At 42.9% G+C, this 27,732-nt stretch overlaps 1 protein-coding gene across 1 annotated transcript in view; it reads left to right on the forward strand.

Annotated features, from left to right (window-relative positions):
* LOC119660162 (zwei Ig domain protein zig-8-like) overlaps positions 1-27,732 on the forward strand; it is a 241,780-nt gene that overhangs the window by 153,639 nt on the left and 60,409 nt on the right. The window contains exon 4 of the mRNA XM_038068566.1: positions 7,791-7,861. Within this exon, the coding sequence (XP_037924494.1) occupies positions 7,791-7,861 (71 nt within the window). The remainder of the gene's footprint in view (positions 1-7,790; positions 7,862-27,732) is intronic.

Consider the following 27,732-nt stretch of genomic DNA (forward strand, 5'->3'; position numbering starts at 1 on the left):
TTGTCCTTGTTCATACCAACCACCTTAAAATATGTCTTCTCTCTATCGCCTCTTGTACTCATTAACGCCTCATTAGCGTTCACACCCCTACAAAGTAGATTGCAGAGTCGGAGAAAGATACCTTCTACGAGGTAGTAGAACGAATCCTCGAAGCTTGTCCCAGACATGATATCAAAATCATACTTGGGGATTTTAACAGCCAAGTAAGAAAGGAACCCGTATTCTGGCAATACGTTGGCTCCCATAGCTTACAACAAAATACAAATGATAACGGACTCATCATCATCATTGGCCCATACCAACCCATACCAGGCAAATCAACAACAGATCAGATTTTCTCTCTGCGGCAAGCGACGGAAAAACTGTTGGAATATGGGGGGGTAAAACTGTAAAACTGTACACGGCCATGAGAGACTTCGGTATCCCGACGAAATTGATAAGACTTACTAGGCTGACCCTGACCAATGTGCGAGGCCAGCTAAAAGCAGCAGTATCACTCTCAAGACCATTCGACTACAAGGGTCTACGGCAAGGGGATGCCCTATCATGCGTCCTCTTTAACCTGGCCCTCGAGAAAGTGATCCGTGATGCTGAGGTAAATGCCGGTACGATCCTCTTTAAGTCCGCCCAACTACTGGCCTATGCTGACGATATCGACATCATGGGAAGAACCACCCGGGACGTACAAACTGCCTTCATCCAGATCGACCAGGCGGCGATCGGGGCGAGATCTTGGTATATGGTGACAACGTCAGCACCGAAAATCATCCAACCATCAACATCAAACCACATTGGTCAAACGGGAGGAATAAAGATATGAGAATACAACTTTAAGATCATTGATAATTTCTCCTATTTAGGTTTGAAAATCACAACCGATAACAACTACGATGATGAAATCCGCGAACGCTTCTTGTCAGCCAACAGAGCCTATTTCAGCTTACAAAAACTGCCCCACTCGAAACGTCTGACCATAGGGTCAAAGCTCTTACTGTACAAGCCTATGATCTTGCCAGTCCTCATGTATTCCTCGGAGACTTGGGTTCTTAGCAAGAAGAATTACGAACTCTTGGCCGTGTTCGAGAGAAGAATCTTCTGAAGAATTTTTAGCCCATTACATGAGGATGGACGATTCCGTAGCCTACATAACAACGAAACCTATGAGCAATACCATGACCGTTAGACTGTGGATAAAATCCGGCTCAATAGGTTACGGTGGGCGGGTCACTTAATCCGTATGGATGAGGATGATCCAGCCTGGAAAGTGCATAGGGGCAATATCTATGGTAGAAAAAAAAGACGAGGCAGACCCTGTCTAAGATGGAGCGATGGCGTAGGTAGGTAGGAAGCCAGATAGCTTTTAGGGATATCGAATTGGTGGACCTCGGCGCAAAACCGGGATGTCTGGAGTTATTAAGGCAGGTCCAGACCGGATACCGGTTGTTGCGCCGTTGATGATGATTATGATGATGATCGCCTCTTGTACACTTTGGCCTGTAATTGAACTCGGATACTTTAACACACTTGATTGCAGCATATATTTTAGGTTCTGTCCTACAACAGGCACCCCATCACGGTCCCAAATGAAAATTAGTTTCATTCTGATTTGGATTTTTCAACAACCGCTCTGATATCAGTGAGGTCTACCTTCGACAAAGTTGATGTTCGAGTCTTCAAGTTAATATAAGATACTCAGATTCGTATTTGAGAACCTGCAAAGGTCTACTCTTATTGGTTTCATGACGTTCATAAAAACCCGATTTTATAATTCAATTAAATAACAACCACATTTCAGCCCAACAATCTGAAGAACATTATTTTCCTCCTTCGGTGCATGCAGGAATATTGGTGGAAAATATCCCTTTACGCATTTCCTAAAGCACCTTAAGTGTGAACTCTCCATCTCGCCAAAGGATTGTGATGATTTTGCATAACTTACCTGGCAACAAGAAATGTTCAGAGTCTAGAAACGAATTCAAACATACTCAGTCGCCTATTTCTACGAATTCTGTCAGCTGGATAGATAAAATATCTCTAAATTCACGGATATTGACAATTCAACCATCGCAACTTTCAAAATTTGTTGGGCTTCAAGTCAATTTCGCTTGCAATTTTCATTACTCAAAGAAGAAGGCGAGTATCTGCCACTGACATATATCAAACTAAATTTGTAAATGCCGAATAATTGAGAGAAAGCCAAATTGGTTTAGACAGAGCGAAGGCGTTTTTACACAGTTAATTATCTTTTAGACATACTAATCAGATATTCAAAAAGGCACGTGCTCCTGCTTCTATTTCATTTTGAGAAAGTAAGGCACTGGGGGAAAAGACAGTACTCGCTTGTTTAAAGTAATATGGCTTGTTTCTGGAGAATATTTTACTGAAAAAGGATAAATGAAGTGACAAGAAGATTCCTTAAAGATTCCCAATCCTTTAGCTAAGTAATGTGTCAATTCTTCGTCGAAGAAAACTTTTCCTGGGTACCTTTCCTGAAAGCTTGAGGAGATCCATTACCTCGATTTTGTCCACATGTTAGCTTAAAACACAAGATTCCGCTTAAAGCATCGCTAGGGCTTTCATGTCCCCTTTTTTAAGTGGTAATAAAAATGCCGCTCTAGGCATTGAATTGAAAGAAATGTTCGTCTATCGACAGGAATTCAAATTTGTCTTTACAGGACGAAACTTGGATTTTTAAACACAATTGACCGAAAAACTTTGGAAAAATTTGCTGAAGTGGCACCAACGACTCTACTACCAAACCTCATGTAATATTGACAATCCTATACGAAAAACCGTTGTTGCGAAGTCACAGAAGGAACTCGAACTGGATGGATCTCCCTGCACATAAAAAGAGCCGCAAAACATTAGCGAACCATCACCATCAACGGCGCAACAACCGGTATCCGGTCTAGGCGTGCCTTAATAAGGAACTCCAGACATCCCGGCTTTGCGCCGAGGTCCACCAATTCGGTATCCCTGATAGCTGTCTGGCGTCCTGGCCTACGCCATCGTTTCATCTCAGACAGGGTCTGCCTCGTAATCTTTTTCTACCATAGATATTGCCCTTATACACTTTCCGGGCTGGATCATCCTCATCCATATGCATTAAGTAACCCGCCCACCGTAACCTATTGAGGCGGATTTTATCTACAACTTGACAGTCATGGTATCGGTCATGGATTTCGTTATTATGTAGGCTATGGAATTATCCATCCTCATGTAGGGGGCCAAAGATTCTTCAGAAGATTTTTCTCTCGAACGCGGCCAAGAGTTCGCAATTTCTCTTGCTAAGAACCCAAGTCTCTCTCTGTACAGTAAAAGCTTTGATCCAGTAGGGAGACGTTTCGGGAGAAACAGTTTTTGTAAGCTGAAATAGGCTCTGTCGGCTGCCGACAACCATTTCCGGATTTCATCAACATAGCTGTTATCGGTTGTAATCTTCGACCCTAGATAGAATAAATTTTTAACGCTCTCAAAGTTGTAGTCTTCTTTCTTTATTCTTCTCGTTTGACCGGTGCAATTTGGATTTGTTGGTTGGTTGGTTTTTGATGCTGACTTCTTCCTCTTGCTTCCATAGATATGCAGTCCAAAATCTCACACCTACTCGACCACGTTCTTCCCAAGATGTCGATATCGTCAGCATAGGCCAGTAGTTGAGTGAACTTAAAAATAATAGTGCCACTTCCGTTTACCTCAGCATCACGGATCCCTTTTTCCAGGGCCAGGTGAAAGTAGACGAATGACTTCCCCTTTTTTTTAGACCGTTGTTGATGTCGAATGGTCTCGAGTGTGATTCTGCTGCTTTTATCTGGCCTCGCACATAGGCCAAGGTCAGCCTAGTCAGTCTTATCAATTTCGTTGGGATACCGAATTATCTCATGGCTGTGTACAATTTTACCCTGGCTATGCTACCATAGGCGGCCTGCAAGTTGAAGATGATGCAACTGATGTTCATATTCCAACAGTTTACCACAGACAGAAAATCTGATTGGCTGCTGATTTACCTGTAGTGAAGCCTCTTTGGTATGGGCCAATGATGTTCTGAGCGTATGGGGTTACCTGACCTAGCAAGACTCAGAGAATATCTTCTAGATGGTATACAGCAACGTGATACGTCTATAATTACTGCAATGCTTGATATCCCCCTTTTTATGTATGGGATATATAATCCCTCTTTACCAGTCATCAGGCTTTGATTCGCTGTCCAACACCTTGACCATAAGTTGATGAGTTGGTGTAATTGATAGCCTCCATATTTACACAATTTGATTGTAATTTCATCTGAATAATCTGAATTCATTCATCTGGCGACTTATGACTTCTAAGCCGATGAATTGCACGGATTGTTTTTTATATACTTGGTGGTGGCAGCATTTGTCCTTCGTCTTCGATTGGCGGGACTTCCAACTCGCCGATATTTTGGTTGCTGAGCAATCCATCAAAATACTCTTTCCCCAGCAAACCGGTCCCCGTTCAACGCATCCCCTGCAACGTTGTTACATCAGTCCTATATTGAGACAGGGTATCGGCTAGCTGCTTGCCAGCTCCATCTCTGTGCAGGGAATACTCAATCCATGAGAAAATTCGCAAATCGTTATTCCGAAGTCAGTCCAGTCCGAGGCTCGTTTCCTGGCTTTGTAACTGGTTGTTTTCCATGTAAGGTTGCCAGCCCCACTCAACTCTCAACTTCGAGGACTAGTTGGTATAATTTGACTTATGTTTAAACGCGGGAGACTTGCCTTCATCTTTGTCCCTCTGCAAATAGGGTTTGGTAGTAGAGCTGTTTGCGATAGTTCAACAGGCGTTTTCCAGGTTTTGTGCTCCATCGTGGGTACCAATCCACATTTCGCCGTGGGCCCTGTACTGCCCTTTCACTGCTAAGATGAATGCCAGAACATATACGAGGGCCAATAAAGACTCGGATCACTCTCTCGTTGGTATGGTTATTCAGGCTCGACTAATAACATCACCTCTGATCCCTTCTGACAGTCAGGTGAGAGTGAAAAATGAGGTCCACCATACACGATTAAGCCGTCAGTAACATATGCAAGGGGGAGTAACAGTAACTGCATTCTATAAATGTCCAAGCAGACCTTCATGGTCACTTAGCCAATCTCTTTAAGGTTTTGGGATAGGTCTTCCCTCTAGGTCGTCTTCGACCACCCAGGATTGTCGGTTGACCACACTAATTCAGGACCGTTCATTGCAAGGATTAGTTGTTTGGAGGGGTGCAAGTTGCTTGTTCAAGTGAATCGGTTGCGGCTGGGGCCTTTGTGTAGGTCTCCTTGGCTTGTCCTTCTTGTACAGAGTATTGTATAACGCCCATCCTCTGTAGCCAGCTTTGTGACTCGCATGACAATTGTCACATCTTCAGGCAGTTTTATCTTCTTTCTCCCTGTTTTAGCTTGAGGTTTTGTGTATCAGCCGCATGTTACGAAAATACTTGCTAACCTGCAGTAGTTTTTAGAATTTCCGAATTCCTGGCAGTTTTGGCATTGTAGATGCTTTCTTATATAGTTCTGTTACAGATGCTCTTTCATGTAGAAGGTACTGGAGGTCGTATGTAAGATGCGTTTTGCCTTCTGGTGCCTCGCTGACTGTAGGTGTGAATCCAATTTTAAACAATGGCTGAGATGTCCTATCTTCGATTGCTGCATTGCTCACTAATTTTGTTTCAAAACCGTTGTTTTCCAGCGCTTTCGTGATTTCTTTCACGCCGACTTCTGGGTCTATGCTTTTAATTATTTCCACCAGTAACCGTTACGTTGACTAGCCATTTCGTCTACAAGAAGTGGAATTTCTCCGGATGTGACTGTTAGTGGCTTTCCTCGGACCATCAAAAGATTTGGAACATATGCAAGTTCTTTCGTTTTGCTGTATACACTTCTGAAATCTTTGTATTCTGCAGTATCTTCTGTTTCCTTTGCCGCTGCAATTGGAAATTCGGTATTGTCAAGGCACGCACTACGTTAAGCTCCCTGAGATTTTGCTGCTTATGGAAGGTCAATCGTACCCCATCCCCCATCACTCGCAGCCCTCAACACTTTCCGTTCATTGATCCGCTTCCACTAATTCGCAGTCAACCGAATCTTATAATACCACTTCGGGGATATCATCGTCTTTCCTGTTACGCACATCCAGAAGGCAACTCCTAAATCTTTTGCTAACACCAAAATAGTCGATCTGATTGCTTATACAGCGTCGGTCAGTTGAAATCCAACTGACTTTATGCAGGCTCTATGCTCGAACAGTTTCCTACCAATGACGGAGCGATCGAACGTGCACAATTCCACAAACGTCGTCATCACATGTCTGAGCGAGATGTTGTCAGAGCCCACTTTGGCACACAGATCGCCCATCACAATTATAATGTCATCTTTATGAACTGCCTCTCCTGAACTGCATATTATTGCTCATAGAAACCATCCTTCTCAACTATATCGGAAATCTCCATAGCACTGTACAATTGTCATGTTTTTTAAACTGGACTGAAGCTTGCAGTCAGAAACTCTGTCAGAAAATGCCTTCCAGGTCAAGAGAGCGCGTGCGTCTTGCGATAGCTGTCAGGGATAACAAGACATCAGATTCGCGTCTGATACCACTTGGAGGGAGTGGAGTACTCTCCATAGTCCCACCATCTTACTTCACTTAGGCCCAGAATTTCCACCTTATGTTATATCGTTGGAATTCTCAAATTGGAGGAGGCGAGCATTTTAGGGTCCCTTTTTGACGGACGCAGATTTCAGAAACGTTAAGTCAGTCCTTATCTGAGGCGTTGATAACGTTTCGATAGCAATAAAATTTCAAGCTTCGCAGTTCGTCTATGCTACCAAATTGTCAACCATCAATAGGAAAACTTCTTGCTGCGGGCACAATATAGTCGCTTGACAATCTGCTAAGGATTCCGGAATGAAAAGTTCCTGTGCATCTGGAGCGGATGAGGAGCTGAGAGTGGTGTTCGCTACGAGCGGGGGTGAACACCAAGCACTGGAGCTTCCTTACTGGAAAAAAAGTACGAATAAGACAAAAGGATCTCCTCCGATCTGTTGGTAAGGAAACCAGAAGCTGCCGCAAATACCGATTACTTCACCAGCGGGTGAAGGGTTCATGAACCTCCGTAGCACGGCAAGGCCAAGCTTCCTCACTGGGGCGACCAGGTATCATTAAAACTTGATTTGACTATAGTCATTACCACCCACCGCAAACTACGCAATGGCCACGGTTCGCATGATACCATGGATTAGGGAAGGTGTTTTTCACCTCCTCAGCAGCAGCATTTTTCACGGCAGTGTGCGATGTTTGCACCCACTAAAACCACGTCCGTCGTGAAGTAATACTTCACGGGGAATCCTCTGATATAAACCATGCCCCACGGTCTTCTCGAGCTGATTTTATGTCATTGCAATTATAACATTTCTCGGTCCACGGGAGTAGTGAAGCATTTTGTGCCCTGTAGTCACCCCTGGCTTGTTTGAAGACTGTGATAGAATAGCTGAATTTATCTTTTGCTAATTACTAACTTTGGACAGTCGAAAGATACGTATTATTTTTAGAGTTTCGAGAAAAGTTCAATCTGAAGGTATTCCTGTAGTTCAATACTCCGTCGTCCGGATTTCAATCTCATCCCAAGGTTTTCAAATTTAGAAAGAAAATTTTGTTTGAAATCATTGCCAAATTTCCGTTAAGCTTTCCTTTCTAATATGAATCTAGGAGACTAAATCTAATATTTTGTTTTGATTTTTCTTTGTTCAACACTTTTAACCGCCATCACTTCTGCTTGTTCCTTTCAGGTGAAACAACTGGGAAATAAATCGGTGTCATGGGTGCGTGTCAGAGATGGCCACATACTCACTGTTGACAGGTAATTAAGAATTTGCTTTGCATAGAGTTTCCATGAATTACTATCTAAGTACGTGAACACCTCACATCTTCCATGTGGAGATAAGGCTAAAAGACGTGGCAATTTACAGTACACATTTGGGTCCATCATAAAGCATGATTGAGCAACATATTGACAAGTACCTTAATGACAAAGGAACATTAATGGCTTCTGTATTTACATAAGGAGTTAGTAATATTGCTTTCAACTTAAGGATTGACGCTAATGGGTTCTTGGACAGCAATAGGGTCTATTCCAACACTTGCATCTTTATCGGATAATGCAGGGTTCAATCTCTTGGGCAATTGATGCATTCTGAGTGCATATTATAAGCACATATGGCTGATTAACTTGAAATTAAAGGAGCTCTAGAATTAATAGAATTAATGGATTTGCTATAAAATAGGAAGAGACCTATTTTGTTCAATGGGGATAGATGGTAATTGAAAAGTGCAAATCAGGAAGCTAATAGAGGCGCAGTAAAATGCCTAGCGCAAGCTTATGTTTTTAATTTGGGAAAAGAACTAGGTTTTGTTCCATATCCTGTAAATATTTTTATTTCTTTTTTCCACCATACAATTGTGTCGAAGACTACGTGCCTCCTTCCTCAGTGCTAGTACCTAATTTCAACTTATATACCAACTATAAAAAAAAAACAAGTCGGGAAACCGGAAACTTGATGCTTCAAGTATAAAAGGTTTTGTGTTTCCTTATGTGAGGAGCATAACGCAGTTCTCGATTGGCCAATAGCATTGACTCGAGATATTTAAATCACTCACTTCTGTCAGCGACGGTGACCTGCCTAGAACTAAGCGATTTAAATATCTCGGGTTAATGCTATCAGTCAACGGAGAACTGCGTAATGAAACTGCTTCACGCATTAACGCACTCGGAAAGAAGTGGCATTCCACATCCGGTGTTCTTTGTGATCGACGTATCTCTATACTTCTGAGTGTTGGCCTACTATAAAAGACAATGAACGGCGTTTTGCGGTAATGCGGACTAAGATGTTCTATTGGACTAGTGGCGTGACACGTTTTGATCACATCTGAAATGAGGATATCTGCGATCGACATGGGGTTGCATTGATCGTGGAAAAACTGCGAGATGAGTTTTCGATGGTGTGGTAACGTAATTCCCTCTAGCGAGAATTCACTCACCAAATTGGTCTGAACATCGAAGTTATTGGTAAGCAACCAAGAGGTCGGCCGAAACAACGATGACTTGAAACACTGGATGTAAAAGTCTCGCGATTACATCCAGATCAGGCATTTGATAAAATAAAATGGCGAAACCGATCTCGACGAGCCGACCCCGCTTGTGAAAGGCACAACGACTAAAGAAACTGAAGAAGATGTTAGGAGCGACGAGCGCATGACAGCTCTATTTTTTAGATAGTGATTTAAATAAATCTTCTGATGGAAAGCTGTGTGTCATACTCTGAGTTTAATATTGTATTATTAACAAATGCGAAGAATTTAACCGACACCAGATAAAAAAAGGGCTGGGGAGAAATAGATTCTTCATGAATGGAATTTTAATATTTCACTCGAATGTCAATTATTCTCGTTAATTATGACGTCATCATATCATTTGTATGGCTTAGGATGCTATTAATTCGCACGGAATTGACAAGTTTGAACTGCTATAACTTTGGCATGAATAGTTGAATTTCCATGAAACTTGGCACGCATATGCACGATACCCCTTCTATGCCGATGCAAAATTTAGTATTCCTAGAATAAACTTAAGGGGGGCTTTTTAGTCAATTTCTAAAAATTGGTAATATGCAGGGTGCGGCAGCATAAATTCCTTTTTTCAAAACTCAATAAGAACTATTGTATGCATCGGAAAATATTTATTTATTTATTTATTTATTTATTTATTTATTTATTTATAATGTAGGTACATGTCTAAAGTTTTTATTTACATTGTTTTGAAGATCAAATCTGTTAGGTGACGTCCCCCATTCTCCATACATTGCGTAAACCGATTTCTGGCGTTTGTCATGACTCTTGTTAGCATAGCAGGTGTTATGTTGGCAATTTCTTCTTGGATGTTGGTCTTCAAATCTTGTAGGATTCTTGGACTTACTTACTACTTACTGTCACTGTAACCTCATTTTCGTCAAAAAACCAGGGACCAATAATTCCAGCTGAGGAATTGCACACCACACTGTGACTTTGGGTGAATGCAAAGGCTTTTAATGCAATTCTCGAGGGTTGGTGTCAGCCCAGTAGCGCATGTTTTGTTTGTTAACCGACCCACACAAATGAAAATGGGTTTCATCGCTAAAAAAAACAATAGCACCCTCGGGAACGACATCAAGAAGAAGCTCACACGCGTTCATCCGAGAATTGAAGTCACGTTCTGAAAGTTCCTGCACTATCGCCATCTTAAAGGGATGAAAATGAAGATCATCACGAAGAATTCTTCTCACAGAACGATTGGATAGTCCAATTACAGATGCGTGTTTGCGCGCAGAACGCCGTGGCGATCGCAACATTGACGCTCTCACTACTGCAATGTTCTCAGGTGATCTAACGGGCCGAGGGACTCCAGTTATTCCTTTTGTCGCACTTGCAATTTGTCTGAATGTAGTGACCCATGTAACAATTGATTTGCGGTCTGGGACGGGAGCCAACGGGGCTAAATTAAAGCGATTCCGAAATGCACGCTGTGTTGCAATAACCGAAGATCCACTTGGAAAGTAAACCTCAACGGCAAAGGCACGCTCCTCACTATTCCAACGCATGATGGCGACTGAGCCGTGTCGGAACAAAACTTTACAGTATCCCCTCTTGAACGAGACCACTAGCACTCCGCTATAACATCAACTAACTGAGTGGCGCGCATTTTAAAAAGGAAGTTATGCTGCCGCACCCTGTACTATTAGTAAATTTATTTGAGCAGATATCGGAATGGGACATCTCTCGAGGCTTAGATTTCACATAAGGGTTTTACAGAAAACCTCAAAAAGTGTCGCAGATAAATACATTCTTCATAAATGCGACTTTAATATTTCACGCGAATGTGAAATATTCCCGTTAATTATGACGTCAGCATCCTATTTGCATGGCTTTGGAAGCAGTTAATTCGCGCGAAATCGCTAAGTTTGAACTGCTATAAATTTGGCATTACTGGCCGGATTTTCATGAAATTTAGGAAGTATATACGAAATATTGTCCTCTATGCTGGTACAAAATTTGGAAGTTTAAGGGGGGTTTTTCAGTAAATTTCAAAAAGTTAGTAATATACTATTAGTAAGTTTATTTGAGCAGATATCGGAATGGGACATATTTTGGGGCCTAGATTTCATCTAAGCGCACCACCCTGATTTTTTTTCGGATTTTTAGGTTGGGTAGTTTCCGCAAATGAGTCCTGTCTCACTTTAAGTGCGTACATTTTGATTCCTTACTCACGCACTTTGCAATTTATGCCAAAACTAATATCAGTTTCGGAAAGTACAAATCGAGACCTTTCATTTGATACCCTACACGACTATATCAGTGAAAAAAATTTTTGAATCCCCCTTTTGCATGTATGGGGAGCCCTCGTTAAACTCCACCTAAATTTATGCCACTCGCTGTATGCGTGGAATTTCATAGTTCCCATCTGTTCACCAAATTTCGTTTGGATCGGTTTAGCCGTTTTGAAGAAAAGTGCGTGTGACAGACACACAGACATACATTGAATCGATTTGAATAAAGTTAGAAGGACATTAATTTCAACTTTATTTTTTTGTTTGGGATAGCTTTGGCCTCGTTTAGGCTCAAACTATTGACGGTTTAAACTTGGATATAATTCGCATTGCGATTAAATAAAAAGAAGCATTTTCTACCTGTTGCACTTTCGATCACATTGCTCCCTGGGCAAAGACGAGGCAACTTCTGATAAGTTGTTTCTGCCCTGCACGAAACCGTTAGTAGCCTTTCTTAACTTTATGGTATTTTTAATTTAGTCCTGTGAATTCAATGCTAGCCAGTTCTGCGCAACGTGGAATTGGTAGAAAAATCTGCAAAATTTATACATAATCGACTGGAGGTTTGGAAATTAGGTATTTCAGAAGTCCCGAGACCAAAGGGATAGACACAAAATTACCCCCCCCCCCCCCTTTGTGCAAAACAGAACTTTATTAAAATCTATGGAATGTCTGCATGTCAGCCAGTCTTTCTTTTTAAGGAGGTGGAAATCTGGGCACACCAGAGTGTGGGATTTTTACCCACTAAAACAGTGCGTCAGAGACTTTCGCATAAGATTCCAATTGGCCGACCTCCAGCAGCTTATGCTTGGTGGCTGGTGGAATCGGCGTCACATTCAGGGGACGCTAGAAGGTGTCAGTACCCCCTCTTGCAAAAATAACCCTTGGATTATTTTCGACGAGAGCATAGGGCACGTGATCTGCGGAGATGATCGGCCTCTGAATCGTCCTGTCACGATTTTATAGACGTTACCCCACGGATTTATGTCCGCTTCCCAACGGAGCTCCTTAAAACATTCCATCTTACTCCGCTGGATGGCGAGCTTAAGGTTCTTGCGAGCTTTCCTATAGACATGTTCCTTTTGCCCTTGATCGATTCTACCTATTGCCCTCTGAGTCGTTCAGTTGACTACCGCTGCAGATTGCGATCCGCCTGCGCTTAAATCGCTCGTCAATCATCCAGGTTGTCGCCCTTAAGATCGCATGCACTTCAACTTGAAAGATCGTTGTGTATTGTCCCAAAGGTGCAGCCCCCTTTTCGTTATTATTCGAGAGGTAGACTCCTGCTCCAGAACCATTTTCGGTCTTTGAGCCATTGGTCAAGAAGACATCAGTATATATGACACGCATTCTTCTGGTTGGTCCTAGTTTTCTTTCCGTTTCAAGATAACATCATATCTTCTACCAAACAGATGTGTGGGGATCTGAGAATCGGAAAGCATTGCGAAAACTAGATTCAGTTCTCCCAATGGCTATTCCAATGCTCTGTGCCCTCACGTTCATTGCTTTCCCACAGATCTTATCGAATTAGTCTATGAGCTGTTTCTATTGCACTGCTCTGAATAAACAAATCAAAGGGCTGCAAATTGAGTAATGCATGCTGCACTAAATGTGGTGCTCATGGCACCGGTGATACACAGACACACAATTCTTTGCAGTGTGGCTAGTTTACAGCGAAAACTCTTTTGTTTCACCTTAACACACCACATTACGGATGCTTAACCGAACATTGGTCTAATTATAGCAACATATATCCACATTACTACCTTAGGCCTAGGTCCCCATACCAAGGCAAAGGTGCGCCTACACAGCCCATAAACTGTGAGAGCTCGTTTCATCTTTAACTCACATGTTTGTTCCAAAGAAGCTTCTTGTCTAGAATTACTCCCAGATACTTAAATTATTGGGAGAGTTGAAGGGTTGTGCCTCTCATCTCTGGAAGGCAAATACCATTCAGTGTTCCCATTTTTGTAAATAATACCATCGTTGTTTTATTCGGATTTACTGAAAGTCCATACATGAGACACCAATTGTCAATCAAATCAACGGCGCGTTGTGCATTTCTGGACACCATTCTGAGATCTCGACTAACATCCAGCATGGCCTTGTCATCCACATAAACTTGAAAGTGTATTGGCAGATATTGCAGTTCGCATAGTATACTCCTCAGAAACGGTGATAGTACACTTCCTTGAGTGCAGCCTTGCGCTGCCTCTTTTGTTAGGTTCCAATCAACACCCACTTCAGCACACTACTATGTCGACGTTAGCATCGTGTAGATCCACCTTATTAAAGTTTCGTTAACATCATGTCCCCTGGCTTCATCATAGAACCTTCGGAAGGGCGCACAGTCAAAAGCTCCTTCAATGTCCACGAACACTGCCACCCTTCATAGTTGTATCCTCTATCCTTGAAACCAGAGAATGAACAGCAGACTCACATGACTTTCGACGTTAGTAAGAATGTTGGTTTTTATTTAGGCGGTGCGACCTTAGAACGTTCTCGCAAATACAACTTTCAACCAGTCTCTCCAGTTATTTGAGCAAAAATGATGTTAAGCTGATTTGCCTGAAGTTCTTTCAATTTGAATAGTCATCTTTCCCAGGCTTATGTAGGAATACTACCTTCATTTTCTGCCAAGAGGAAGGCACTTATCCCAGAGCAAGGCCTCCCTTCCCGGTATTTTAAAAGAGTTAGACAACAGTGTCACCGTCAGGCCGGGCGCCAGATTTCCCGTTCCTCTAACTAAGGGTAAGGGTGCTGTACTATAATTTTTGACTGATCGCACCGTACACATCGGGTGTAGGTCTTCCACTGAAGAGCCTGTCTTCTACAGGTTTCTGCGTTGGGAAACATGAATTAAGTGAGGCCCGCAAAATCCGTACCTCGGCCACGACCTGATTTCTCAGAGTTGCGGGTGGATTCGAAGTCTGTGACTTCTTACCACTTGGAGAGTTACAATCCTTTATTTCCATCTTCATGTGTTTTTGGACATCCTTAGTGTAGTAGTAAGCTACCATAAGCTCCTCCACCGCGGCAAAGTGGTTTCCGAGGGGAGTCTTAGATTAGCACTTCCAATCACATCTCTTCTTCATCTTGGAGTTGCTGTTGTTCTGGCTGCTGCTGTTGTATCTGATATTGTTGTTGTTGCTGGCCCATTGTTGCTACCGTCAGTCCCTACTGGCAATCCAATTACTGGGCCATGGAAGTAGGCTCGCGTTGACTTCCTTCAGTTCCGAAGGGCCTGTGCTACCCTCCTCCTCGGATGACAACTCCTCGCGGACTATAATCCTACATCTCTTGGCGGACATCCTGTCCCCACACCCGTCACTGGTGTTAGCGATACTTTCTTAAACTTTTCCACTTCACAGGTCTCGAGAGGCTTAGAATTTTAATTGATTGCATCAATGTCAGGGATGGGAAAAAGCAAATTGGGAAAAGTATATTAAGGTATATTAAGTTAAGGGGTGTTAAAATGGAAGAAAAGGTGTGAATATTTTATCTTATTAAATGCATTCCCTTTTAAGCTTGTGTCTGGCAAAGATGAAAGAAATACTGCACATGCAGCAGAAGACGGATGCACTATAGCTTGTTGACTGACATGATACGATTTATGAGCCGATTTCAAACAGCATTTCAGGCGCCAAAATCCAGTTAGCCGCACTGCGCACAGGTGAAAACCTCAAATGTAGTAAGATCACATTACAAGCAGCAGCAAATGTAGAAAATGTTCATTGGAGCAACATAAATAACCGAAGCTGATACCGTGAGTGAGTGAGATACTGGGGTGTGCCAGTCGGACCACTGGGCTAAGAAATTTTCGAGCCTCTCCCCTGACTCCGGCAGAAACCACTTGAATCGTTTGCCTATCGTTTACCACTAGGAGCAAATAGCTTGACATCAGACTTCGGTTATGATAATCAGTAACTTATAACCAGGATAAAGTGCCTGACAACAATTTTCAATTATCATTTCTGCCATCGATGTACCCAAGTATGCAAAAACTAACGACTTTACAGGCTTGCCTATCAAATCAAATCGCAAGACAGCAAGGTCTTTCTCTAAAATTAGGCTTATCTCCAAGATCTACTCCTCTTATTTTCAGTGGTACTTTTGTTGCGATCATCCTCCAATACTAAACAAAATGTTTGTTTTGCCATAACAAGGAATCTATCACTATTTCGGTCCAGTTCCATATGGTTCATAAGACGCTGACCTCGGAAAAATGATGACCACATTCCAGGCGGAGATATATGCCATTTCATTGGCAGTAGAAGAATGTCTGCGACAAAAATGGAGGGGTCGCACCATTCGAATCTGTTCCGACAGTCAGTCGGCATTATCAGCACTAAATGACAACAACATATCAAGCCAGTTGGTATGGAGTTCTCATCAGGTGCTGCTGAAACTTGGCCGACTGAACGAAACATTCCTGATGTGGGTGCCGGGGCACTCTAACATCGCCGGTAATGAGGAGGCTGAGAGACTGGCTCGCCGAGGGTCTGGATCCACAATGGTGAGGCCAGAACCAGCTCTTGGAATCCGACCATCTACTGTCAAGTCTACTCTGAAGGGTGAAATTGTAAAGATTCACGCAACCGAGTGGAGAAATTTGGACTCTTGCTGGCAGCGAAAATCCTTGTGAAAGAGCCTAGGGCCACTAGAACGGCATTTTTGTTGTCCCTTAAGAAGTGGGACATGAAAACCCTAGTAGGACTTTTGACGGGACACTGCACCTTAAACTACCATATGGAAAATATTGGGGTAGTGGTTTCGGCTGTGTGCAGCCAGTGTGAGAAGGAGGAGGAGACGGCCCTGCACTTTTTATGCAGCTGCCCGGCATCCTCAGATCTCAAACGAAGACACCTTGGCAAGGTTTTCTTAAATGAAGAATCTGCACACTCTCTGCCTCTGGAGAATGTTCTCAGATTGGCTAAAACCTGCGAACACCGTAGGCGGGAAGCCATTGAATAGGCAACTTACGGGGATAGTACAATGGGCCTAATAATGGCCTGAGTGCTCGGAACTGCGGCTCCCCCCAGTTAACTAAACTAAACTAAGACGCTGACTGACGGAACGCCAAGGAAGTGCAGAGTAACCTACTACTGTACTGTACAGTACCTACTACTGTAGTAAACACAAAATTACTCGCTTTTTAGCTGATAGAAATCTGTGGATCAAGTGAACAAATGGGAAATATGAATATTTTCTTTACTAAAAGGAATTAAGTGAGAGACAATTTGTTCTTCTCTAATCCTTAAAAGCTACACAAACCCCGATGTAAAATCTATGCTTTTGCTAACTCTTGGGAGCAATAAGCAATGACAATTTTGGCAAAGCCTTATATCAAATTGCAACCAATTTTCCAGGTTTTCATTTCTTCCGATTTGCTGATATTATTGGCCCTACAAACTGTTCAAGTGCAACCGTACCGTACTGTGTGTTTCGAAATTTCAGAGTACCAAATACATAAATGTCAGCAATGAATGAAAGGTTCAATCCTTTATCAGAGCTAGTGGCCTTCAACTTCAATCAAGTTGCTTTGTTTCATTACCTTAAATTTCCTCCCCACATCCTAACTTCAAGGGCTCATCTTACAATACGGACTCCTGAATGCACTCCAAATTCGAATTTCCCTGAATAAAGTCAGGTGCAAATTCCCAAACATACACTTTCAAACAGTTCATTATTTAGTTTAGAGGGGTTGCGTATCCATATGTAGTATTACTGCAGATAGATCCGTAATGCGTGTAACTGCATGTATGCCGTGCTAACCCAAAACGATAGGAAACTTGACACTTCTGATTGCATTTAAGCAAATTGAATACTGTTCGATGTTGATAGCGATGTCAAAATCCATATATTGTCCTCAAGATAACGAAAGTCCATCTCACCAGTTAACATTGTTAGTCCTGATTTAAGGCTTCCTATTTCAACTAAATACTTGACTCTCCCCAGTTCCGTGTCGGGTGGAGCCTTTACATTTGTGTGTCCAGGAAATATCATCAACCATGGTAGTAAGAGCCCATCGTTAACAAGTTATCTGGTCAATGGACAATATCGGATATATACAAACATACCTATATAGAGGGGTGGACTATATACGCATTGAATGCCTCTTTGCTACCACAACTTCATCCTGACAAAGAGGCGGACAATTTATACTTAAACATGCATGTTCGTAGGTACAGCAGTCTTCGTTTCAAGAGGAAGCTCCTTTGGCCTTCTACGGACTGTATATGCAGTACACATCCTGAGGTGTCTCTTACACAATTGTGTCAGCGCACATTGTGTTTCCAATTCATGTGGACATTTTGTGTCTTCACAAATAAAGGCGCACATACACACAACCCTCTTGATTTGCATAACTGACTTTACAAGTTGCTTGTTTTCAAGCTTGTGGCCATGGATTCGATATTTCTGTCGGTAAACGATTGAATTTCTTAAAGAAAATTGCATTGCACAGAGTCTCCATATTACATGACAAAGTAAATGGAATGGAGAAATATCAGAAAATTATAAATAGCGGACAACTTGTATGTAATTTTATGCAAGAAGAGGAAGCTGTGTAAAGTTTGAATAAAACCAGCAGAACAGCATTCATAAAATGGCGCCCAGTGTGGGCCTCCGAGCTTGAAATGAAATCTATTTTTAGAGGAATGAATACCGATTACATCACCTTTTAGTGATTAGTTGCATGAACCATTATGCTTGCGGCAATAACCCTAATTCCTACGCTTAATTTAATCATCATCTGCTAGGTTTGGTTGCATTGACTGATTTTATAAACACATCGTTTAAAAGTAATTTGTATCTTTTTATGATTAAACAAAAGAACAAAGTGGTAAAACAAAGCCTTATTGCAATCAGTTTATTGTCTGTCCCCGCCAGTGTATGGAATTCTTACCCGCTGAAACCACCCCCACTCCGCGGAACTACCATAAGGTATTGCATCACTAAGCAGAATCAACTTACTTCAGCTCGATTTTCTTGTCCCCGCTACTTTTCGTAGCTTGTTCTGGCTAGATGCGATCATGAAGTTGATTGCATCCTAACCTTCTCGGCGCCAGATTTTTTTGCTACCAGCACGCCTATTGGAATTTCCCCTAAGTTCCTCCCTTCTTCCACTAATCTTTTTCCTTTCATGTTAGATATTAAAAGAAGATTACTACTTGCCACAGTTTTGCCTGAGGGCGGGGACTGGAAAGCGGTCACTCCCTCCACGGACCCATTTTCGGAACCTACCTCCTCGAAAATTCTAAAAAAAATAATTATAACCTGGACTGTGGAAATATAGGCTAGAATATAAGGCATGATCTTACCAAGTTTTGTGGGAATCGTATTATTACCAACAAAGTTATACTAGGTCAAAAGTGTCGCTTCAGTGCAAATTCTAAGACTTTGAAGGTCAGTATCACCCTAAATATTTTGTGGCTCTCTTTTTATTCGGAGGTGCAAATCGTCTCAGCACATTGGTGCACATGTTCCAGCGTGTGGGATTTTACTCATTACGGAACCGCCGGAGTGGACATGGTTCTTGCCTCTCCCTTCGCTCATCTCGCCTCCTCTGCCTCTCTCAACCTGGACTAGTTCCACCCTACCATGGACCAGCATTTTCCCAAGCGAACTTTTCGCTGCTGTTCCTCTCAATCCCTCCTCTAGACTCTTCCTTTCTTCTGAGAATTTTGGATAATGGAAGAAAACATGCTCCGGGTCCTCCGGAATACAGTCTGAGTTGGGGCAATTAGGCAAGCTGTCCAGTTTAGATCTATACAGGTATTTATGGTTTCCTCCACGTACCGTAAAAAAACTTCGAAAGATCATAGTTTACCTCACCATGCATGTTATGCGTCCATACTTAAACGTCAATCTGCAACTCCATCGACAATTTCCCATCTGTTCCCACCGTTGTTGCCACCTGCTTAACGATACATCCCTTTCGGCGTTTTTTACTTACCGATAAAAGGAAGAATCGGGTCCATTATTGATGCGCGTCATCTCGTCGGCCAAAATGTCCATTGGTATTATTCCGGCTACCACGTAGACCGCTTCATCTGAGATAGTTCTGAAACCACAGTACACTTTTAAAAGCGGACACCTCATTGCAAACAGTTGTAAATGCTGGTGGGAATTCGGCCTTGCATCTACCACCACACTCCACGGTATTTGATTGCTCGTCTTGAAGTCATAATATGCTTCGCTATTCTAATATGAGCAGTAAGTCCCTTCGTAATAAACTCGACCTCATCCCCCCTCCACCGCATCTTTCAGCCGCTTGTTTGTAGCAATGATTGCTTCGGATGAATACAATTCCTCATTAGCGGCTCACTATCGTGGCCTCGCTGGCAACTGGGATGTGCCACAATAGCGGCTACATCACAGAGCCCTGGATCTACCTGTCAAATAGTTGTCGACAATTGACTGAGTTCAATGCTAGTGTCACCCTTTCCTTGCATCGCATTTTTGGCAAAGCCAGTTTCATGGCGTCCTACCAGACTCTCAACAACCAGGGGCAATCTTTTATAGATTATTCGCTCCGCCATTCATTTCCCTCTTCACCAATATGACCAGATACCCAGAGTAGTTTCGCCGTATTGAATCTGGAAGCAGAGTTCAACCAAACTGAACATTCCCGAACGATTTTTTAAGTGACTAAAAGACAGCTCAATGCCTCAATGTAGCTTGACTATCGCTACAGAACGCGATGCGCCCGCCCTTCAACTGCTCGTCAATCATCCAAACTTCCGCCATTATGAGTGACCAATAGACTGCCACTTCCACCTTCGATCATAGTGCGTACGAGTACCTTGCTTCTGTGGCAGCCAAGTTCTCTGTTTGAGATAGACATGTGCTACTCCCATATACCAACACAAAGAGAAAACTAGCACAGAATAGTTTCAGCCCATTCTTGGTGTTGAGATAACTGCATTTTTAGATTTTAGACAGGCCAGCGAAAGCGGATCTAGCGCTGTTAATGCGTTGGGAAATATCAAGTTCTGTCCCACCGTCGCCAGAAATTACGTTCCCTAGATTGATCGACGCCTTCGATAGGCCGATTAATGCAGATAAACAAACTACAATGACGAGTCAGACTCAGAATCTTGATTTTGTTGGTGTTTATCTTCAGTGCAACTCTACTTGCTTCCAATCCAGCGTCATTTAGCCGAGGTTCATGTCCTGATGAGAGCAGGCAGATATCATCAGCATCGTCGAGGGTATTTCAGATGTCGCAGTCCATTGAATTTCTCCAGGTCCTATGGACGGGACAGCATGACGAACGTAATCGATAACAAGAAGACATAATATCGGTGACAAAATGTAGCCCTGAAACTCCGCTTTGGACCTCAAAATCTTTAAAGTTTTTATTCCGCTCTGATAATGCGTTCCAGGATTATTTTTGCTAATATGTTTTCAACGATAGGGCATACGCAGTGTCCCACTTAAAACGAATGCCCTTCTTCTGACTCTTATCGTCCTCTAGTTCCACTCGGATTTCCTAGAATTCCATGCGAATGGAAGCAGCAGATCTGCAGTAACCGCAAGTGTAGCGACAAAATAATTCAGCAGAGAGACCCTCAAGCACAGTGGCTTTACTCCGATTGAGTGCATTGATGCCAGAAATGATTTCCCTTACGGTGACTAGCCATTTCATCCACATGAGGACGAACCCTGCCGGATGTCATCTGTTAGAAACCGTATTGAAGTGTTTGTTCCGCCTCTTCAGTTGCTTGCCATCGTAGACGGAAAGTCGATCGCTGACGTCGTTATACAATTATGAAATCATTGCTTTCTATGGCATCTTCCGCTTCCCTGACCAGCGCGATAGCACATTCTCTTTCGCCACGGCGTAAAATACAGATTTCGCTCCGTATCGAACCTCCAGCGTGTCACGCCCGCCATCGCCCACAGCGGTCAATAGAGCCTTCAATTGTTTCCGCTCATCGATCCGCTTCCATGATCCGGCAGTCAACTAGATTTTTGGGACGTGGCCAACAGCTTTTGTGGGGAGTCGAGACTGGACAACTATCAGATAGTAATCCTTTTTAGGGCCAATTGTAGCGCCTCTCTTATTACGGTCGCCAATACCGCGTTTCCCCATCACATGGCCGAGCAAGGTGTTCTCAGAACCTACCATGGCATTCAGATAACCCATCGCAATCACAATGTCACCTTCAGGAAGTCTCCCCGGAACTGCATGTAATTACTCGTAGAAACCATCCTTTTCCACTGTATCCGCAAGTATGTAGCATTGTACAATTGTGATACTCCTTCTGGACCAGAACCTTACATTTAGAAGTCTGCCAAAAACCGACTTCTAAGTCAAAAGAACGCACCTTGCGGTAGCCGTAAGAGGTAACCAATACCGGATTCGCTTTCCAGAATATAAAAGCATGTTGCCACAAAAGGGGGAGAAGCACTCTCCGAGTCCTACCATCATACTTCCCTTAGGCCCAAAACTCCAACTTCTACCGTTGGAATTCTGGCATTCTGCTGCCTGCTCCCTCCTGCCTTAGAACTCTGTTCCGTTTTTGAACAGATGTCGTGCACATGGCATACACTGAAAACCCTTTTTTAAGCTTAACCCACCACACTACTGATGCATAAGCGAACATCAACCCAACATTTACTATCTGAGGCCCAAATCCTCATTTCGAGGCAAAGGCCCGCCTACACTGCCCATAAGCTATGAGAGTTCGTTTAATCTGTACCTCTACATGTGCGTTCCGAAGAAGCTTCTTGTCTGTAGAGCTCCCAAATATTTCGCTTCTTCGCAAAGTTGGCATCTCTGTCAGGCAAAAATCATTCAGTCTCTTCCTTTTTGTAAATAATATCATAATGGTTTTATGATATTTGGGTTTACTAAAAGTTCATCCCTGAGGCACCCACTGCCAATCAAATCGGGTTGTGTATTTCTACCCGCCGTTCCGAGATCTCGACGAACGACCAGCAAAGCCACATTATCCGCGTAAGCTTGAGCGTGTATTGACAGACTTTATAGATCGCATAGTGGTGAGTCACCCAGCATACTTCACAGAAATGGTGATATAACACCACCTGCCCAAGGTAGGCATAGTATCCAACAGACATTTAACCCTTTATGACGATGATACACCCGCAGGATTACCAGCTTTATGCAACAAAACTAGCCTCCATGTTTGAGGAAAGTTCCCCCAAGCATGCTTCAAATAACTCTCGAATATGTCTGGTATCGACCTACTAGCCAGCTTAAGGGCTTTGTTTGGTATACCGTTGACGTCAGGCGCTTTGTTATTTCCGAGTCTACTCCTGCAAGGTGTGCAGCTTGAACTGCTCTGCGAAGGCATGGACTGGCAGCACTTGCCTCAAGTAAATTTTTGACTTGGGTGCCGAAGCCTGCGGCTTTGCTCGTTTCGCACTTTTTCAACTGTAATGTGAAGTCTTTCTTATGCTGTCCTTGGATCCTGCTTACATTTTCCCAAAAGTCTTTCAGATCAGAATCAGCTTTCACTTTTCTTGGTACGTTTGATTCAGGCATACTACCCGCGCTTGAAACGACGGATCCTCTTCTTTTTAGGCTTTGTCACGTTTCTTTTGATCGATCATCGGCTCTCTTAGCGACGCTTTTAGGTCCAACTTTCTCGCCTACAGGGGTTTTATTCCCCTTGCTCACAGTGGGCCATACGGTTTTTTGTTTTCTTGGGAACCTACTGATATCCTTGGCATCTTCTTATTCCGCTCATCTTTTATTCTCTGCTCATCCCTGAGTATACGATTGGGTGTCGCCTGCGTTGACTGCAGTATCGTCGAAAGAGTAATTTTAGGACTCTTCTTCGATTTCTTCATGTCTTCCCGAAACTTGTTTGTAGAAACCTGATGACTCAAAGTAAATGATTATTTGGTGAACATTGTCTTCGAAAGAAGAATCCTCCGAAGATTTCCGAAGATTTTTTCGCGCCCCGGATGGACGATTCCGTAGCATACATAACGACGAAATCTATGAGCGATACCATGACCGTCAAGTTGAGGATAAAATCCGGCTCAATAAGTTACGGTGGGCGGGTCACTTAATCCGTATGGATGAGGATGATCCAGCCCGGAAAGTCTATAAGGGCAATATCTATGATAGGAAGAGAAGAAGAGGCAGACCCTGCTTGAGATGGAGCGATGGCGTAGGCCAGGACGCCAGACAGCTTTTAGGGATATCGAATTAGTGGACCTCGATGCAAAACCGGAAAGTCTGGAGTTCCTTATTAAGGCAGGTCTAGACCGGATACCGCGTATTACGCCGTTGATGGTGATGAAATTCCGACAACTAGACAATTTTCACACCAAACAAAATGAACGATGACTCTTCCAAGTCAATCTTCTGTTCCGCAGACATTTTCTCCAGAGTAACCTCCATTCTCCCTTCCGCACATTTGGAGACATGAACGAGGTTCCTTTTGCCCAGGTCTTTTTCCGTTGAGCTTCTCCTAAATGAACACGCCTCTCGAGCCTGCGGAGTCTTAACCTTGTCTAAGCTGCTTGTAGCATTAGATGCCCCAGGAGCCAGCTGTTCATCACCGAGCTTGCGTGCTTGTTCACTCCCAAAAGGCAGCGGTACTGGGGGCGGGGGGGGGGGGGGGGGGGAGGGATCTGAACGGTTACACCGTAAGTTCACACCTTCTCTCTTCGTCCATATTGATTTATTATTTTGGGTGACTTAACCGACCCAGGCATAAAGGTGCCCTTTATCGCGAACCTCCGAATGCGTGCAAATACATATTCATAAACATCCGCTGAGCATTTCCTTAGACACGCAAAGGGACACGAGAGATCTGACGAATTATCACACTTCTCTGTTTGTCCGTTTATTTGTCTGTCGCATGAAGTTTTCCCAGAAACGGTTGTATCGATTGACACGAAGTTTAGTGGACAGGTGAGAGCTGTAAATGCATGCAATGAGCAACATTGTTCTATGTCGAATTTAAGAGTGGTTCTAATACATGCAAAGGGGGGTTGTATAATTATTTTTCACCGAATATAGTTGCCATATGTGGGGTATCAAATGAAAAGTCTGCATTAGTAATTTCCGAAGCCAATGTTAGTTTTGACATTAGTTGCAAACGGGGGAGTGCGGGGCTAGAAAAATGAGCTCTTATTTAATGGCACCATTCTCAGAAACTCCCCAACCAAACAATATGAAAAAAAATGTGCCGTGTCCGGGCCTCAAAATAAGCTCCATACTAATATCTATTCAAATAAGTACATGACAGTAAATGTATTATGTATTAGTGTTTTTTTGGAAATTGATTAAAAACGCCCCTTAAGTTTATACAAATTTTTAGTAATACAGACTATAATATGAAGCCTGACATTCTCAAGTTTGGTGAAAATCGTACTGCTCCTTTAAGCTGGCCCTTAAGTATTTATCCTAAAAGTTTTGTTGTTTTTATCCAGCGAACTTGGTAAAGTGCAAGAAGTAATAATCAAGAAATTCTTCGTCACCATCTCACGGTCTTTGATGGTAATTTACGTCGTTTTGTCGTCACTGCTTTTCACGTCGTCCGTTTGTGTTATGTTACAAAGAATATTGATCAGTGATGTGAGCAAATTTTTCCACTTCTGCGACGAAGATGATGATAGCTTTACCAAAGTCGAAGTCCTTGGGGTTCTCTTCGGTAGTTTTGCCAAAACGACGATCGATCTTCTCCTTGATTTGGGAAATTTTACAGGCAATATAGTCGTGTTGACAATCCAACAGTGGGGTGAAGCCATTCGAAATTTGACCAGGGTAGTTGAACACGATTACTTGGTCGGTGAGGTCAGCAGCTCCGCGGGGTGGACCGTTCAATGTTCGAGGCCACCACTTCTATAGCTAAACTAAGTCTTTCCAAACTTCACCACATTTACTATTAGAAAATTACACTGGTTGACGCATAAATTCGACAATAATCACCCCCCTTCCTCCACACCTAAAAGCAGGACAAATTGTACCAACTGGTCCTCCAAGTTGGGGGTTATGTAAGGCTGACAAACCTACATGGGAAACAACTTGTAACGACGCCACAACTGGAGCCTCGGACTGGATTGACAACATAACGACGAACCCGGCAACCCAAATGGAATAACGATTTGCGCATTTTCTCATGGAACATGGCTTCCCGAACAGAGAAGGAGCAGCCACCCGGTACCCTGTCCCAATATAAGGCTGATGTAACAGCGTTTCATAAGATGCGTTGAACAGGGACCGCTTTACTGGAGAAGAGCCCCTACAACATATATTACAGTGGCCACCCAGTAAACCATGTGCTCGGAGTAGGTTTCTTAGTCAGCCAAAAAATGAAACCTGGTGTTATCGGCTTTAAAAACATAAGCAGACGGCTATACACTCTGCGCTTACCAGACAAATTTAGAAATATAACCCTCATTAACGTTAACGCCCCTATAGAGGAGACTGCTGAATCGGAGAAGGATATCCTCTACGAGGCACTAGAACGAACCCTCGAAGCCTGTCCCAAGTATGATATCAAAATCATACATCATCAAATCAAAGCAGAATGAAACCTTATACACCTCGATGCTCATCCTGCCAAGATAAAGAGCGAAATCTGATTTCCGACAGAATGGGCATATTGGGGTGATGGGTTGAGTACTTTGATGAGCTACTGAACAACCAGAACATCGGCGAGTTGGAGGTCCCGCCAACTGAAGACGACGGACAAATACTGCCACCACCAACTATAGAAGAAGCAGTCCGTGCAATTTATCGGCTTTAAAATAATAAGTCGCCAGGAGCCCATGGAATTACAGCTGAATTGGTTAAATATGGAGGCGACCAATTACACCAGGCGATCAACTTATCCTGAAGGTGTGGGGCAGGGATCAATGCCTGATGATTAGCAACGAGGCATTATCTGTCCCATCCATAAAAAGGGGGGTATCACGCAGTACAGCAATTATAGAGGTATCACGTTGCTGAGTACCATCTATAACATATTCTCCGCTATTTTGCTAGGTGGACATGGGGCTATCCGTCCTGAATACCAAAGAGGCTTCACTGCAGGCAAATCAACAACAGATCAAATCTTCTCTACGCGGCTAACGATGCACAACTGCAAGAATGTGGCCATCAGTTGCACCATCTTTTCATCAACTTTAAGACAGTGAGATTTGTATCGTAATTTGACGTCGGATACCAGTAGACTCAGCTGCGAATGAGTGCCTAAGCAAAATCAGGGTAATAATCTCGGGCGAGCGTAATCCTGACCACATTGCCTTCTACATTATACTGTAGTGTACCGTTACGGTCTTGACTGAAGTGCTCTTACACGCTTCAAAGCCCTGATCCAATATGGATTGTTGATTATTGTTACTATATTAGCGTAGCCAGGGTAAAACTGTACACAACTATGAGAGAATTCGGCACCCCAACGAAATTGATAAGACTGACTAGACTGACCTTGGCGAATGGGCGACGCCAGATTAACAACGCTCTAAGACAAGGGGATGCACTATCATGCGTCTTCTTTAAGCTGGCCCTGGAAAAAGTGATTCGTGATGCTGAGGTCAATGCGAAGGGTATGATATTCTTTGAGTGCACCCAACTACTGGCCTATGTCATCATGATAAGAATGACCTGAAACCTACAAATTGCCTTCATCCAGATCGAGCAGGCGTCGCAAGATCTTGGGCTGGACATCAATGAAGGCAAGACGAAATATATGGTGGCAACATGATCACCAGAAACTGGCCGGCCAACAACTTCAACCGGCACTGGTGAAACGGGAAGAATAAAGACAGGAGATTGTAACTTTGGAACCGTTGATAATTCCTCCTATCTAGGATTGAAAACCACAACCGATAACAGCTACGACAATGAAATCCGCACAAGGTTGTTGGCAGCTACCAAAGCCTATTTCAGCTTACGAAAACTGTTCCGCTCGAAACGTCTCACCATAGGGTCAAAGCTCTTACTATACAAGACAATGATCTTGCCAGTCCTTATGTATTCCTTGGAGACTCGGCTTCTTAGCAAGAAAAATTGCGAACTCTTGGCCGTGTTCGAGAAAAGAATCCTCCCAAGAATTGTTGGCCCCCTACATGAGGATAGACGATTCCGTAGCCCACATAACGACGAAATCTATGAGCGATACCATGACCGTCCGGTTGTGGATAAAATCCAGCTAAATAGGTTGGAGTAGGTGGGTCCCTTAATCCGTGTGGATGAGGATGGGGGGAAATGTCCTTTTGTTTACAATGAGCATAATAATTCCGTCTTTAATATATACATATGTCTCGGAATTTGGAAATATATTTAATATTTAATATTTAATATTTAATATTTAATATTTAATATTTAATATTTAATATTTAATATTTAATATTTAATATTTAATATTTAATATTTAAT

This window comes from Hermetia illucens, chromosome 6 (genome assembly GCF_905115235.1).
Source record: "Hermetia illucens chromosome 6, iHerIll2.2.curated.20191125, whole genome shotgun sequence".
In the NCBI taxonomy this organism is placed as follows: domain Eukaryota; kingdom Metazoa; phylum Arthropoda; class Insecta; order Diptera; family Stratiomyidae; genus Hermetia; species Hermetia illucens.